At 43.2% G+C, this 15,164-nt stretch overlaps 1 protein-coding gene across 5 annotated transcripts in view; it reads left to right on the plus strand.

The window, feature by feature from the left end:
- NAALADL2 (N-acetylated alpha-linked acidic dipeptidase like 2) overlaps nucleotides 1–15,164 on the plus strand; it is a 797,888-nt gene that overhangs the window by 694,552 nt on the left and 88,172 nt on the right. For all 5 annotated transcript variants that reach the window (XM_083739414.1, XM_083739413.1, XM_083739415.1 and 2 more), the window contains one exon: nucleotides 446–541. In XM_083739414.1, the coding sequence (XP_083595540.1) occupies nucleotides 446–541 (96 nt within the window). The remainder of the gene's footprint in view (nucleotides 1–445; nucleotides 542–15,164) is intronic.

Here is a 15,164-nt window from a genome sequence, read left to right on the forward strand (position 1 = left end):
AGGGGAGGGATGCAGTTCCTCTTGAATAAATAGTTTTGTGTTTTATGGCTCTAATTGTCATGCATATATAATTTCTGACAAGCCAATTAGTCATTTCAAGTTTTGGAATTACTAGCAATGCACAAATGAAATCAGTATGGATTTTTCTCCCCTTAGGCATAATAATGCATTGAACGGGGAAGTACATTTACTAAGATAGATGTCATTTCAGGAGAACACTTTTTTTTTTACAGTAAAGATAACTGTATCCCTTTTTTTCTGTTCCAGAGTTTGGAACGAGTAAATTAGATCACTAAAATGAAGTCTAATGATCAGCACAAACTTTACAACAATTTTGAAGTCCTTTGAACCTTCAGATAGAATCCAATAAGGCATTTGAAGAAGGAAATCAATAAGAAGTCTTAAAGGTTCTCTCCATCTCCTTTTCTCTTTTTTTGTCACACAGACGGCAAGTTTTCTCTCTGAAGCCCTTTTCCCTCTACATTCAACAATATCCAACGAACTAGTGTCTTCCTTCAGCCTGCATGAATCCATCGCAAAGGTAGAGGAAATTTAAGATGTCTCGCTCAGTAATACAAGGATTCCTTTCATGTTAACCAATTATGAATGAATCAATTTCTGTTTCAAAGGTGTTTCAAAAATATTTGTATATGCCAGACTGGCTGGTTATTTAAATGCATTAGAGTGCATTTCACATTCTCAGTATTCAGAATACAAAAGCTTCAGAAGCTGTTTATATTTAAAATATTTGGGCCTCACTGACATACTGATTGTCCCACTGTTTGCTTTGGTGTTGTTGTTGTTTTTTAAAAAATATTCCCGTACTTCCACAATAGATCACAACCTGAAATTTGGTGTACACAGAGATATTTAATGGTGTTCATCATGCTGACTAAAGATGATGTTATGTTCTGTTTGTCTTGGAAGACAATCCTGTATTCTTGGTAGAGTATTTTCAAGTTTTTCTATCTCCTTTTTAACCTCCTCTTCCTTCACCAAAAACCTCTTATCTCCTACAAGAATATAGAAATGTACTACACATATTTGATTCAGAAACTTCTTATGAACTTACTCAGTTTCTTACAGTTTAATATCCCCTTCCTTCCATCATGGAACCCAAGGTGCTATAACTGTGGTTATAACTGACCAGAACCAATCCTGCTTATCTTCAGGCAAAGTGGTGACCTCATGTCCCTTCAGGTCATATGCTGGGATGGTGTACCAAGGATGGCGACCTTGGTGGAACACCAGATGTTGCTGAACCACAGCTCCCATCATCCCTGGCCTAGAACCATGTTGAATGGAGCTGATGTGAGTTGGAGTCCAACCACATCTGGAAAGACACAGGTTTCCCCAACTTCTTATACCTTCAAAAGAGCAATAACCCAATAAAGAAGGCAAGCTCCTTTCTTCTCACCTCTGATGCCCTTTTCATTGACCAAGGCATCTGCTGTGGGCACATTTCCATCAGAGAGAAGGAAAAGGAAATCCATGGAGATTGTTCGTTTGCAGATCTAGCAGGCAGACCTGGAAACTGCTGTGCGAAGGCTGCCACTATATAGGAAAGAGTAGAGAGAAGACTTCTTGTCATGGCCTGTTGGAGTTTTTATGAAGCCTTAAACTGGGAATGCTGCAGATTAAAGAACATTCATTGTGCAGGATTCCCCTTTCGCCTTTCTTGGCAAGCAAGACAGCTGCTTTGACACACGTCCTTGACACTAAAAGGATTTCAAAGGGGATCCCTGTCACTCCATCCTTGGACCCTGAGGTCTGGAGAACGCACAATTCATCAATCCTGTTTACAGGAAGAATTACACTCACCGTTAAATCATCTGCATTTGAACAGTCCCTGTGGTATGTGCTGGAACGATTAGCAGTGACAGAAGTGCTTTTGGATAGGGAGATGGCAGTTTCTTTGAGATAATTATCACATGAAATTTCAATGCGGTGGTGGTGGTAAGGAAACTAATTTGTAACCTCTTTCTCAAACACCTCCATTGGCCTCCACCCACCTCAGTTGAGCAGGATGACAACTCTCACATTTAGCTATATGAACTCCAGCACTGATGTACTAGGTAATTATAGATGCTGGACTTAATGATCTAATGGGTACTAGTCTTAGCTGGTACAGTGGTACCTCGGGTTACGAACACTTCAGGTTACAGACGCTTCAGGTTACAGACTCTGCTAACCCAGAAATAAGTACCTCGGGTTAAGAACTTTGCTTCAGGATGAGAACAGAAATCGTGCAGCAGCGGTGCAGCAGCAGCAGGAGGCCCCATTAGCTAAAGTACAATGGTGCCTCGCAAGACGAAAAGAATCCGTTCCGCGAGTCTCTTCGTCTTGCGTTTTTTTCGTCTTCCGAAGCAAGCCCATTAGCGGATTAGCGGATTAGTGCTATTAGCGGCTTAGCGGGCTTAGCGGATCAGCTGTTAAGCGGCTTAGCGGCTTAGCGGATCAGCTGATAAGCGGCTTAGCGGCTTGGGAAAAAGGGGGGGAGGAAAAAAACCCCGCAGGAACTCGCAAGACATTTTCGTCTTGCGAAGCAAGCCCATAGGAAATTCGTTTTGCGAAGCACCTCCAAAACAGAAAACCCTTTCGTCTAGCGGGTTTTCCGTCTTGCAAGGCATTCGTTTTGCGGGGCACCACTGTAGTGCTTCAGGTTAAGAATAGTTTCAGGTTAAGAACGGACCTCCAGAACGAATTAAGTTCTTAACCCGAGGTACCACTGTAATGCCTTTCATTTCGCCAACTTGAAATGGTCCCCTATCGAAATGGCAATCGTATTACTTTGTTTGCTCCAAAATGTGGTAAGCTGACTCTCCTATGTTTGAGGTTCCTCCTGTTCATTCTGTTAAGTGGGACCCTAGACTTCTGCCCCCAAATTCTACTGGACTCCAGAGTCCACCCCCCTCAGGTAAAATTTGAGCCAGGGCCAAGATGAACCTCCAGAGAAGGAAGGGCTAAAAATGTCCGCTGCCTCTGCCTGAATATGGCTTAGCTTGACTAGAATTGGAGCTCAGCCTGGAAGCCTTGCTTAAATGTTTGGGGTCTCTTGCCCCCACCTCCACAATTCCCTGACAGCTCCAACCTTCATTGTGGGAAAATGCCTTACCTTTAGACAGAAGGAACAGGTAACAGGTAACAGGTAATACCCTTTGAAGGTATCCTCAGCTGCAAATAATAATAATGTTTGGATTGTCATTTCCAGCTGGGGCTTATGGGGTCTGTAACTGTAATGGTTCTAGGGGTTGCTCGTGCGTAAACCGGTGCAACACCTGGCTGGGTTGCCTGAGTGAACCTCTTCTGTCCGGACAGCCACTCACCCGTGACTGTCTCAATCGCTGGCAGGATCTGTCAGTGGACGTTTCTTGAACTTCTTCCAGCAACGAAGCTCTTTGACGCCTAGTCTCCTCCTACTCTCCCTGTGTGGAAGCCTTTTGCGCAAGGAGGATGTACTCAGCGGAGGACCCTTACTCTCCCCGCTGGTCCCTGGCAAGGAGTCATGGGACCGCCTCACCGATTCCTCCATCTGCCCCCCTTCTCTACTGGTGCTACGCTGATTCTCTTCCCCAGAAGATGGGCTGCCTCTCCCCATCCCGGGACGCTCTCTGGAACCCCTCCGGAGCCCACTCTCTCCCTCTGGCTCTGATGGTAGTTCCCTGACAGTAACCTATGATTCCTCGCAGGAAATGTCATTCAGCAGCCTGTTGTTCCATACTACTCTCCCAAAGTAAGGCCATTCTCCCTCCCTCCCTCTCTCGTTTAGGAAAGCAGAGCAAAGAAGGGAGTAAACAGCAACAAAGGATTAATTTGGGGTTTTTTCAAGTGTTCAGATCGGATACTTGGGGGGGGGATATGAGGTGGGGTTTTTTTCTAGTACTTGACTGGAAGCCCTCAAAACATAATTTGTAAACAGGGTGGGTTTCTGTGCACGTCCCGTTTCAATCCAGTTTCAATCCAAACAAATCCAGGACAAATCCTAAAATGGACTGCTTGGCCCTGAGAGTTATTTTATGGTTTTAATAGGTAGGCACACTCTGAGAAATCATAGAATCATAGAGTTGGAAGAGACCACAAGGGCCATCGAGTCCAACCCCACACTCCTTGGCAGCAAATTCCACTGTCGAACAGCTCTTACTGTCAGGAAGTTCTTCCTAATGTTTAGGTGGAATCTTCTTTCTTGTAGTTTGGATCCATTGCTCCGTGTCTGCTTCTCTGGAGCAGCAGAAAACAACCTTTCTCCCTCCTCTATGTGACATCCTTTTATATATTTGAACATGGCTATCATATCACTCCTTAACCTCCTCTTCTCCAGGCTAAACATGCCCAGCTCCCTTAGCCATTCCTCATAGGGCATCGTTTCCAGGCCTTTGACCATTTTGGTTGCCCTCCTCTGGACACGTTCCAGTTTGTCAGTGTCCTTCTTGAACTGTGGTGCCCAGTTCTTCCTCTTTTCCTCTTTCCAGATTCCGGTTAATACCATCCACAGTGCTTGAAGGGAGAAACCCCAGCACTCTTTGGAGTCTGTGGCATCTGCAATGACGGGGAAATTGGGGATTTGCCACACAGTTCATTTTTGTGTCAGAGAGTACAGGACTCAAATTCTTTTTCTGAGTTGCTGGAGGAATATGTAACAAATTTAGAAAGAAGATAGAATATGTGAATGATTATGATGATGGGAAAGAAGTGGCCACATTAGTATGAACCCTTGGCAAAGCAAGACAAATATCCATGTGTGCTTGACACTTTAGTACAATAAATTATTTTTCTGGGGTATGAATTCATAATTTTGAACTCCTAATTGCATACAGTTTATCTTGTTGCGTGGACGTTTTAATTTATTAAACACATTTATGTAGATCTGTTGTGGCTTTTGGCAGGACCAAATGCATTTGAAGTGAACTATCTGTAAAGTCAAATGAGTTTGGTGTTATCCCAGAAGACCTAAGGGTCTTGGGTTGCTCTGGGAAAGTGCCAGATCCACTGAGGTGGCCAGCGCCTTTTGAAACCCTGCATAATTGGGGTTCTAAAAATGTTTATGGGTGCAGAAGTTCCTCCACTTCAGAACTTGACCTTCCATGAGTCAGAATGTGGCAGAAAGGGTGGTGTAGCAGGTCAGAGCTAGAAAACTCACCCCTGGCATCCTCTTGTGTGTTTACTTTAATGTCTGGAGAGGGTCTGATTACTGGTAGAACTGAGCCAAATTTCTACAAGTTTCATTTTCTATGTCAGAATTTACCCGTTCAAGGGGAGAAAACATTTCATCAAAGATTAGGTTAGGTTCATCCCTGAGGTTAGGGTTGTTGAATATCTACATCCCTTCCCAAACTAAAAAGGAAAAGTAACCAACCAAAGTGAAAAATGAAGCAAATAAGTAGGGGGAAAGGTTTTATCTACTTTTTAAATTAATGGCACAATCACAAACCTAGATCTGCTGGGGTGAGCAAGTTAGGATGTGGAAGGTCTCTTGTTATGCTCGTATAAGTCCCCAACTTTGGCTCAGCCAGAGATACACCATTCCTCATCCTAGCTCAGCTGGTGCTCATTAGCTGTATCATGTGACCTGACAACATGGTATAAGCCCAAAAGGGCTGTGTAATTTAAAGGCTTCTCCCTTCGGCTGGGCTTAGCCTGGCTCAGGTAGCAGTAGACTGACTCCTGAATGAAGTTTGGATCTGGCTTAAACTTAATTTAATTCATTCTGACTTTCGTGTTTGCTCCCTAAGTTTTTGAGAGAACCAGAGCTTAGAGACAGAGCTGTTCCAAAGTCCCCCAAGACTGATTTACAGCTCTAGCAAATTCTGCAGACCCTGAAGCACCCCGTACAACCAGTGCTTTCCCCCCAAAAAAGTGTTTAGGGGTACTCTCCTTTTCCTACTCATATTGAAATACTGTCTCTCAATGAGCCCAAACTTAGATTCAAAAATGTTTAGGGGTGTGCATACCCCTGCGCCCACCCACCCCCGAAAATAGCACTGCATACGACTAAACTCCTGAGCTTTGGGAGAACAGGAAATCCGCAATCCCCGAGCTTGTGTGGCCTAAGGTGAAGCTTAGGTAGTAAGTTCATATATACCCGTATTTTTCGCTCTATAAGACGCACCAGACCACAAGACGCACCTAGTTTTTGGAGGAGGAAAACAAGGAAAAAAATATATTCTGAATCTCAGAAGCCAGAACAGCAAGAGGGATCACTGCTCAGTGAAAGCAGCAATCCCTCTTGCTGTTCTGGCTTCTAGAATAGCTGTGCAGCCTGCATTCGCTCCATAAGACACACACACATTTCCCCTTACTTTTTAGGAGGGAAAAAGTGAGTCTTATAGAGCAAAAAATACAGTATTTCCTGTCACTTCTTTTCCCTGCTCATGTGATGTAGGCAGGGCTACTGCCAGTTGTGTGGGCTGGTGGCCTAATTTAGGAACTGAGCTTTTTGTGGAGTCTTAAAAGCCAGCTGTTTAAGCAAGGACCAGGACTCACGGGAAGAGCATCCGCTTTGCAGGCAGAAGGTCTCAGGTTCAACACCCAGCATCTCCTGGTCAGGTTGGGAGACACATCTGTCTGAAACCCTGGGCAGCCACTGCCAGTCAGTGTAAACAATGCTGGGTGGACCAGTGACGTGACTCACTATCAGGTAGCTTCCTATGTTCTGATGCCCCTATGTTCCTTTGGTGATTATTTTTAATTTTTTTAATCATTCTTGTGTCCAGGACTTACACGGATCTTCAAGGGGATAATAGAAAGCATCCAAATAAATATAGAGAGATGCTTGTGTTTTCCCACTCTAGCAAAACTGAAATGGAAACTGTAGCTTTCATTTCCGTGAAATGGTTCCATATGCTTATATCCTTACATCAAGGACCAAGCAACGTGTTACATCAAATATGTCTTTTAAGGTTACCAGACGTCCCCGTTTCCCAGGGACAGTCCCTAGATTTACAAATCAGTCCCCATACAAAATCCATTGAAAAAATCTGGTAACCTTATATTTAGATGCTTGACTTGAATGTTTTTAAAATCAAACTATCAGATGTAGGGGGGCCCAGATCTTGATAGGGAACATGGCGGGATGGAGGTGTTTAACCTTTTGCCTCTCTATCACAGCCTTAATGACCCACCCCCCCACCCCACAGAAAAAAATCTTGCTACTTGTATGAGGACAGGGTTTCCCAAACTTGGCTTTCCATCTGCTTTTGGACTACAGTTCCCATAAGGGCCACTGGTCCTGCTAGCTTGGGATGATGGGAGTTGTACTCCAAAATCAACTGGAGACCCAAGCTTGGGAAATGCTGTAATAGGAGGAAGCTCAGAAAGGTGTGTGTGGTTTTTTTCTGGTTCTACAGAAGGGAGAGAAAGGGTTAAACTCCACTCTATCCCTGTGGTCCTGCATCTTTCTGCCCCCAATAGCTGCTACTTTGGTCTTTAAAAATAGTCACACCCCATCCAAAAATGTGTTTAACATAATATCATGTTTGGCCCCACATGACAGCACAAGACCAGACCTGCCGGGACAGGTCAGTGGCCCACCTAGACTAGCATCCTGTTCTTACAGTAGTCAACAAGACGCTTATAGGAAACATGAAAGCAGAAATTGAGTACAATAGCATTCTGCCTTCCTGAGGTTTCCAGTGTCCAAGCAGATGCCTATGCCCATAGTCAGGACCAGAATGCAACAGCACATGCTTCAAACCCCCAGTTGCACTAGTAAGTTTTATTTAAGGTGTTGAGGACCAGGTTGTGCTTAACATGTACTCACAATTTTCTTTTTACATTACCAGCCACTTGAAGAATCCAAACTGCTTATTATACATATCCTTCCTCTTTATTTCAGACAGATGAGAGTTGCTCGGTTTAGTGGATGGTTTCTTTTGCTTCATCTTTCTTCACGTTCTTAAATTACCGAGGCAGCTAAGAAGTTGGGAACTGTTGGAAGAGGAAGGAAATATTGATGCAATCTAATATTTTTAGCGCGTGTTGTTAAGGTTCTTCCATCTTTCCAATTGTCTATTAGACTGCAGCAGAACAAAATCCTTCTGTAGGACTTCACCTATATGATTCAGAGTCTAAAAATACCATCTGTATACCATCTGCACATTGATCTTCGGTATAGTCCCCTAGAGGAAGAGAGAGCTCAATAAAGTTTTATTTACTTTAAATGGAGTGTAGGGGAGGAGGCGGGGTAATTTAATTTCACCTGTAATGGAAATGTCTGAGATGGTACATGAAAGGGAACTGCAGCTATAGAGGGTAGAACATAATTTATCTGATGAGTTCTGTAGTTAAGCATAAATATTAACACATCAGTTATCCATAGTCAATGTATGAATGGTGGTAGAATTATTATGTTGCACACACCGAAACATTGTGTGAGAGAGCAGGCATTTCTTTCATCATTGATTGATTCTGCATGTGGGTCCCACACCAAAGCTCAAGGAAGTGCCTGTCACTCATTGTTAAAACATGTGCTTTGCACACAAGAGGGTTGTATGCAGAATTATACTCAGAGTAGACCCAATGAAAGCAACACACTTAAAGGTAGTCAAACCCATCAATTTCATTACATCTCATCAGCTTAAGCCTACGCTGTTCAAGTTTCAATCCCTGATGTTCAGCTAAAGGATTTAAGGGTTATTGGTCCGGTCTGGGCATTGTAAGATTCCTGTTTATGAATAAATAAATCTGTCAATTTCAGTTCTCTAGGTTTCTCATTTTCCCAATCTTAAATTAAGTTTTCCACATTTGCTTTCCTTTGATTATCATGAAAATTCACCAGCATTTTAGCGGAAATTTCAAATACGAAACACTTTTTTTTTTTTTGCAGGCAGTCATGACTAACGTACACATTTTTGCAAGTAATTTTCCCAAGTGCAAAGTATTTTGAATGTTATATCCACCATTACAGGCATTTAACACAGATTTTTGCATATGTGCATTGTTGTACATAATACTTGCTTCGAGAACTGCATCATAAAATCCAAAGAAATGCAAATTTCAAAGGGTAGCTGTGTTTCGGTTTGCATGTTGGTTCAAGAAGTTTGAATCAGGCAGGTTCTCGTTAAAATGCAAGTGAAACCAAATTTTCACTCAGTTATTCTGCCTGACACCTTGGAGAACCAGAAACCACCTTGCAACACTGATGATTTTTTGAACCTTAAACAACTGTTCATTCTAAAAAGCCTATGCTCTAATACATGTCATGGTTGGAAGTGATTAATGTTGTTGTTGTTTAGTCGTTTAGTCGTATCCGACTCTTCGTGACCCCATGGACCAGAGCACGCCAGGCACTTTTGTCTTCCACTGCTTCCTGCAGTTTGGTCAAACTCATGCTGGTCGCTTTGAAAACACTATCCAACCATCTCGTCCTCTGTTGTCCCCTTCTCCTTGTGCCCTCCATCTTTCTCAGCATCAGGGTCTTTTCCAGGGAGTCTTCTCTTCTCATGAGGTGGCCAAAGTATTGGAGCCTCAGCTTTAGGATCTGTCCTTCCAGTGAGCACTCAGGGCTGATTTCCTTAAGAATGGATAGGTTTGATCTTCTTGCAGTCCATGGGACTCTCAAGAGTCTCCTCCAGCACCATAATTCAAAAGCATCAATTCTTCGGCGATCAGCCTTCTTTATGGTCCAGCTCTCACTTCCATACATCACTACTGGGAAAATCATAGCTTTTACTATACAGACCTTTGATGGCAAGGTGATGTCTCTACATGTCATGGTTGGAAGTGATTAATATGAATATCTAAAAATGAAGAATGTCATGCCTAAGAAGGTACAGTACAATCCTATTGGTATAAATACTCAGAAGTAAGTCCCATTCACTTCATGTGGCACATTCGTAACTAAGGGCATATAGATACACTCTCTTACTTTACTTAACATTGTTGTAAGTTGGGCATTAAACCTTTTAATCATAATAGTTATTAGTTTGTGTTTTCTCTTACATTTTTCTGCAGGGTGGGGACAAAGTAGAGGTAAAAATATTTACATTTTTGTTCTTTTGTAAAAGGTGGATTCAGGTGTTCTGCTAATATTGTCAGCTGATCTGAGTTTGGATAAAAATTCCTTCCAGTAGCACCTTAAAGACCAACTAAGTCAGTTCTTGGTATGAGCTTTCGTGTGCATGCACACTTCTTCAGATACACTGAAACAGAAGTTTCCAGACCCTTCTATATAGTGAGAAGGTGGGGAGGGGTATTACTCAGAAGGGTGGTGGGAATGGGTGATTGGCAGATAGCTGTGATGAGCCTGTTGACGACTCTTAACGACTGCAATAGGTCTTACAGGAAAAAGCAAGGGGTGAAAAGGTGAAAAATGGCTTTGTCATGTATAATGAGATAAGAATCCAAGGTCTTTGTTCAGAACAGGTTTCTCCATGGTTTTAAGTTTGGTGATAAGTTGTAATTCAGCAGCTTCTCTTTCCAGTCTATTTCTGAAATTCAAATGCCAACAGTGTCCTTCAGCTCTCTATATTGGACAAACAGGCCAGACCTTACGCCAAAGAATAAACGGACATAAATCGGACATCAGGAATCACAAGACAGAGAAACCAGTAGGAGAACACTTCAATCTCCCCGGACATTCTATACAAGATCTCAAAGTAGCTGTTTTACTACAAAGGAATTTCAGAAATAGACTGGAAAGAGAAGCTGCTGAATTACAACTTATATTGTGCTCTCGGTGGGAGGAGGGGATTTGATTCAGTTCGCATTTCTGAACTCACAAAACCCACATTTTTCCAAACAATACGTGAATTGAAGCACACCCGGCCTTCCAAATTTGTGCATTATCTGAGCACTCGGGAGGGAAAGACTAGGACCTTTTCATCTTCTTATTCCAGAATTCTATATCTCTGAACACAGCTTGTGAATTTCCTTAAGAACAACCCTTGCTCATATCAAATCGTTGCCAGCAACCCTCCCTGTGCACACCCCTCCTTTCTTGTGGCATATTAAAGTTCGGGGGGGGCAGTGCCTGTATACCTTTGTAACAGAGGGAAAAGATTCCAACGTCTCATACAATGCAGGCTTTCAAACTGCCGTCAACGGGGGTCTGTCCTTGAGTTGATGGGGCTTCAAAGTGTAGCATTTCTTCCAGTGTGGAATGTTCACAGTTGTACACTTCCTTTTCGCATAGATGCATAATTAAAGTCAACAAAGGGAAAAAAATATTTATTGAAAGTGAGGTTTTATATTTACCTTATATTTTGTGGGCATACTTTACAATTTCTCAGTATATTGCTCTCTCGCCCCCTCCTCTCTCTCTGTGTGTAGATAGATAAGCTAGGCCTTCCAGAGTTAGTGACCTTTACTACTTGTAAGCTCATTATCACACTAAATTGAGCTGCCATCGGTGGAATCCTTTCTGAAGCCAGTATTTCCAATCAGACGCAACCTTCCTTCATCTGTTGCAGCATGTTAAAAATGTAGAGAGAGAGAAAGAGGGAGAGAGAGAGAGAAGAGGAGGAGGAAAGTATTTGGTGGTATGCCAAAGAGGGGGTAAGATCCTGCCACATTGGTCTAAGACTAAGTGAATGTTTGTTACTTCTAGTTAAGAATGTTGGGTAATTATGACCAAAAATGGGGGAACTGAAGCAGATTTTATTTTATTTTTTGTTCCATGTTCAGAAAGGAGATCAATCCATTGGTGTTTACTCTTGCTATTGTGCTCCCAACCCCTTCTGGGATCTTTACTTCCCCCTCAGGGAAATTACTGAGGTCACCATGCATAGCCAAGCCCTTTCCAGGCTCCTAATCCCTGCCTGGTCCCTGTCTGAGAGAGTGAAGCCCTGTCTCAGCCCTTTCTAGGCTCCAAGCTGATCACTCTCCGGTTCCTATGTGTCATTCAAGACCAAGCACTTTCTAAGCCTATCTGACTAGGATCCAAACAATGACAAAGGCTGCTGCCTCCACCTTGGAGACCCTCAAGCCAGGTTTGGTCACAATATCTCAAGAGGTGGCCAAACATGTTAAAAACAACAACAACGGGCAATATCACAGTGAAGTCACATTTTGGTCCACCATCTTGATTCAAAATGGTTCCTGGCATACCAAAGGTGACTGTCTGCTGCCCCCATCTCAGTAACCTTTTTGGCAATGACCTGAGCCTCTCTAGCAGAGATTAGAACAGGCTTCCTCAACCTCAGCCCTCCAGATGTTTTTGGCCTACAATTCCCATGATCCCTAGCTAGCAGGACCAATGGTCAGGGATGATGGGAATTGTAGTCTCAAAACATCTGAAGGGCTGAGGTTGAGGAAGCCTGGATTTGAATAACACATGGATTAAGTTCTAGTGGATGACCTTCGGCAGGACAGAGCCCACCTGCCAGCTGTTTAAAAAGCAAATATAGGGATACAACTAAGTACTAACTTGTTTTATATCTATTGTGAGTATAAGGAGATAAAGAAAATGTTAGGAATGAAGTTAGCTACATCTGCTCAACAGTTAAAAGAGTTAAATATTTGAGTATCCACCCTTACCTAATTTAGAAGCAGGCTTGTATGTAATAATGCCATTTTAGCTTTCACTACTTCTTCTCTCTCTTTTTTTGTATATCTTTTCAATTGTCTGGCATCTTCACAGCTGGGCCTGAATAAATAAATCCTGATTTAGCAAAGTAAATATTGCTTTTATGATAATCAGTACCCAGCACAAATGTGCCGTTATTGCTGTAAATTCAACATTTTCTCTCCATTTTGAGATGATAAAGCTTACACTGGCTTTAAGGAATGTGTCCTATAATACCAATTACTGTTAATCTTTCGAGGAACATAAGATCGTTCAAATCGAGCCCAAGCTGGTTGCTTGAAGGGTCATGGTTGTAATTTAAACTATGTTTTCTCACACACGAGCAGTGGAAGAATCTACAAATTCAGGGCCAATTCTGCTATGGCCAAGGGAGGACTCAACCTTTGGAGATTTGATAGTTTCCCAGCTAAAGCTTCGTAAGATTTGCCTGGAGGGTTGGGGAAGGCAAAGATTATGCGGTGGTGCAAAAGAGAAACAGTTAAATAATTTGCCTCAGCAGCTGATGGGCCCCATGTTTAAATGACTGGCTATTGGGATTAGGTTCATTACAGCTAAGTATATAATCATAGTTAATCATTCCCTGGTTTTAGGCTGGCAGAGGACCAGGCAAAATAGCCTGGCTTGGCCTTGAACAATCCAGGTCCACCCATATTTGAATTCTGCAGCCCATCTGCCAAATATATGCAGGCAGGATTGGACACCGTTCCAGTAAACACGGTCTTTGGCATTATGGCTGAGGGTGTCCCAACCAAAATCGTGGTCAGCATTTTCAAACTAGAGAATGTTGTGATAAACATAAGATCCCTGCTGAAACAGTCTATTCCAGCCGGGTGGCGCTGTGGGTTAAACCACAGAGCCTAGGACTTGCCGATCAGAAGTTCGGCGGTTTGAATCCCTGCGACGGGTTGAGCTCCCGTTGCTCGGTCCCAGCTCCTGCCCACCTAGCAGTTCGAAAGCACGTCAAAGTGCAAGTAGATAAATAGGTACTGCTCTGGCGGGAAGGTAAACGGCGTTTCCGTGTGCTGCTCTGGTTCACCAGAAGCAGCTTAGTCATGCTGGCCACATGACCCGGAAGCTTTTACGCTGGCTCCCTCGGCCAATAAAGCGAGATGAGCGCCGCAACCCCAGAGTCGGTCACGACTGGAACTAATGGTCAGGAGTCCCTTTACCTTTACCTTACGCAGATGTTTAAAATGTTCATATGAGGTGTGTGTTGTTGTTGTTTTTGTCTGTTCTATTCTGCATGTTTGAGATTATGGTTGTAAATTGGCAATAATTTTCTTTTATCTTTCTTGGTAAACTGTTTTGAGGATTTTTCCTAAAATAAATTTAGGAAATAAATGAATAACTACTTTTTGCATCTTTGCAAACGTCAGAGTTTCACCATGCCTTCTGATACCATGAGTGGATGGTGAAGGTTTGGCATCCATACTGTGAGGATGTGTTTACTATTTAGTATACCTCTGAAATCTGGAGGTATTGTAGAATTGTAGAGTTGGAAGGTACCATGAGAATCATCTAGTCTAACCCCCTGCAATGCAGAATTTTTTTGTCCCACGACCCTGAGATTAAGAGTACCATTCTCTACCGACTAAACTATGCCATACAGACATCTAATAAACCTAGACAGAACCATATTCCATGAACTTTTCTAATGCCCCTTAAAAGCCCTCTAAGCTGGTGACCATGGCCACATCGTTTGTTAGTGAATGTCATGGTCTGGGTTGCAGGCAGTCGGAGTCCCGGCTTGGTACGTCAGGACCGGGGTAGAAGTCGGGAAGCAGGAATCAGCAGTCCAGGGGTCAGGAAGCCAAGAGTTCACAAATCAGGAAACCAGGAGTCAGGAAGCCAAGAGTCCGAGGGTCAGGAAACCAGGAGTCAGGAGGCCAAGGGTCCAAGAGTCAGGAAGCCGAAGCACAGCTAGGTGGGTAGTGTGCTGCTGTGGCAAAGAGCCAGAGGGAAATGCTGGTCTTATATACCCCCTCCCTGTTCTTGCCACCAGGTGCCACGAGTCTTCTGTCAACCCTCACCTGTGTGGCCGCACCTTGCCCTTCAGGAGGGCCCCAGTCCTTCGAGGCCATACCAGTCACAGGGCCTGGCTCCTTCATGCACTCCTGACAGTGAATTACATAAATGAATGTTGTCTGCCCTGGACCTACTGTCAACTTGATGTGAAGGTAGAGCTCATTGGTAGAGCACATCCTTTACATGCAGGAGGACCCAAGTTCAGTCCTTAGCATCTCCAGGAGAAGACCACTTTCTGAAACCCTGGAGAGTTGCTATCAGCCTCTGTAAGCAATACTGAGCTGGATGTGCCAGTGGTTTGCTTTGGTAAAACACAGCTTCCTGTGATCCTACGTTCTAGTCTTATAGAAAAGGGAAGAACATTCGCTCTATCCACTTCCACCATAGCATGCATAATTCTATGAATCTATAACATTTTCCCTAGGAAAGGAGCTGCAATCCTATGTTCATCTTGGTTGCTCCTGAAGAAACATCAGGGTCATGTTTGTTCTGTATACTCTTTATACAGCATTCAATGAGAACCAACCAAACCAGTAACTGCCTCTATCTTATCATCACCTTGTCTCATTACCTTCTTGTCATAGATGCAAGTGACCTTGACCCATCATGGGACACAAAT

This window comes from Podarcis gaigeae (assembly GCF_964106915.1).
Source record: "Podarcis gaigeae genome assembly, chromosome: 5".
Lineage (NCBI taxonomy): Eukaryota > Metazoa > Chordata > Lepidosauria > Squamata > Lacertidae > Podarcis > Podarcis gaigeae.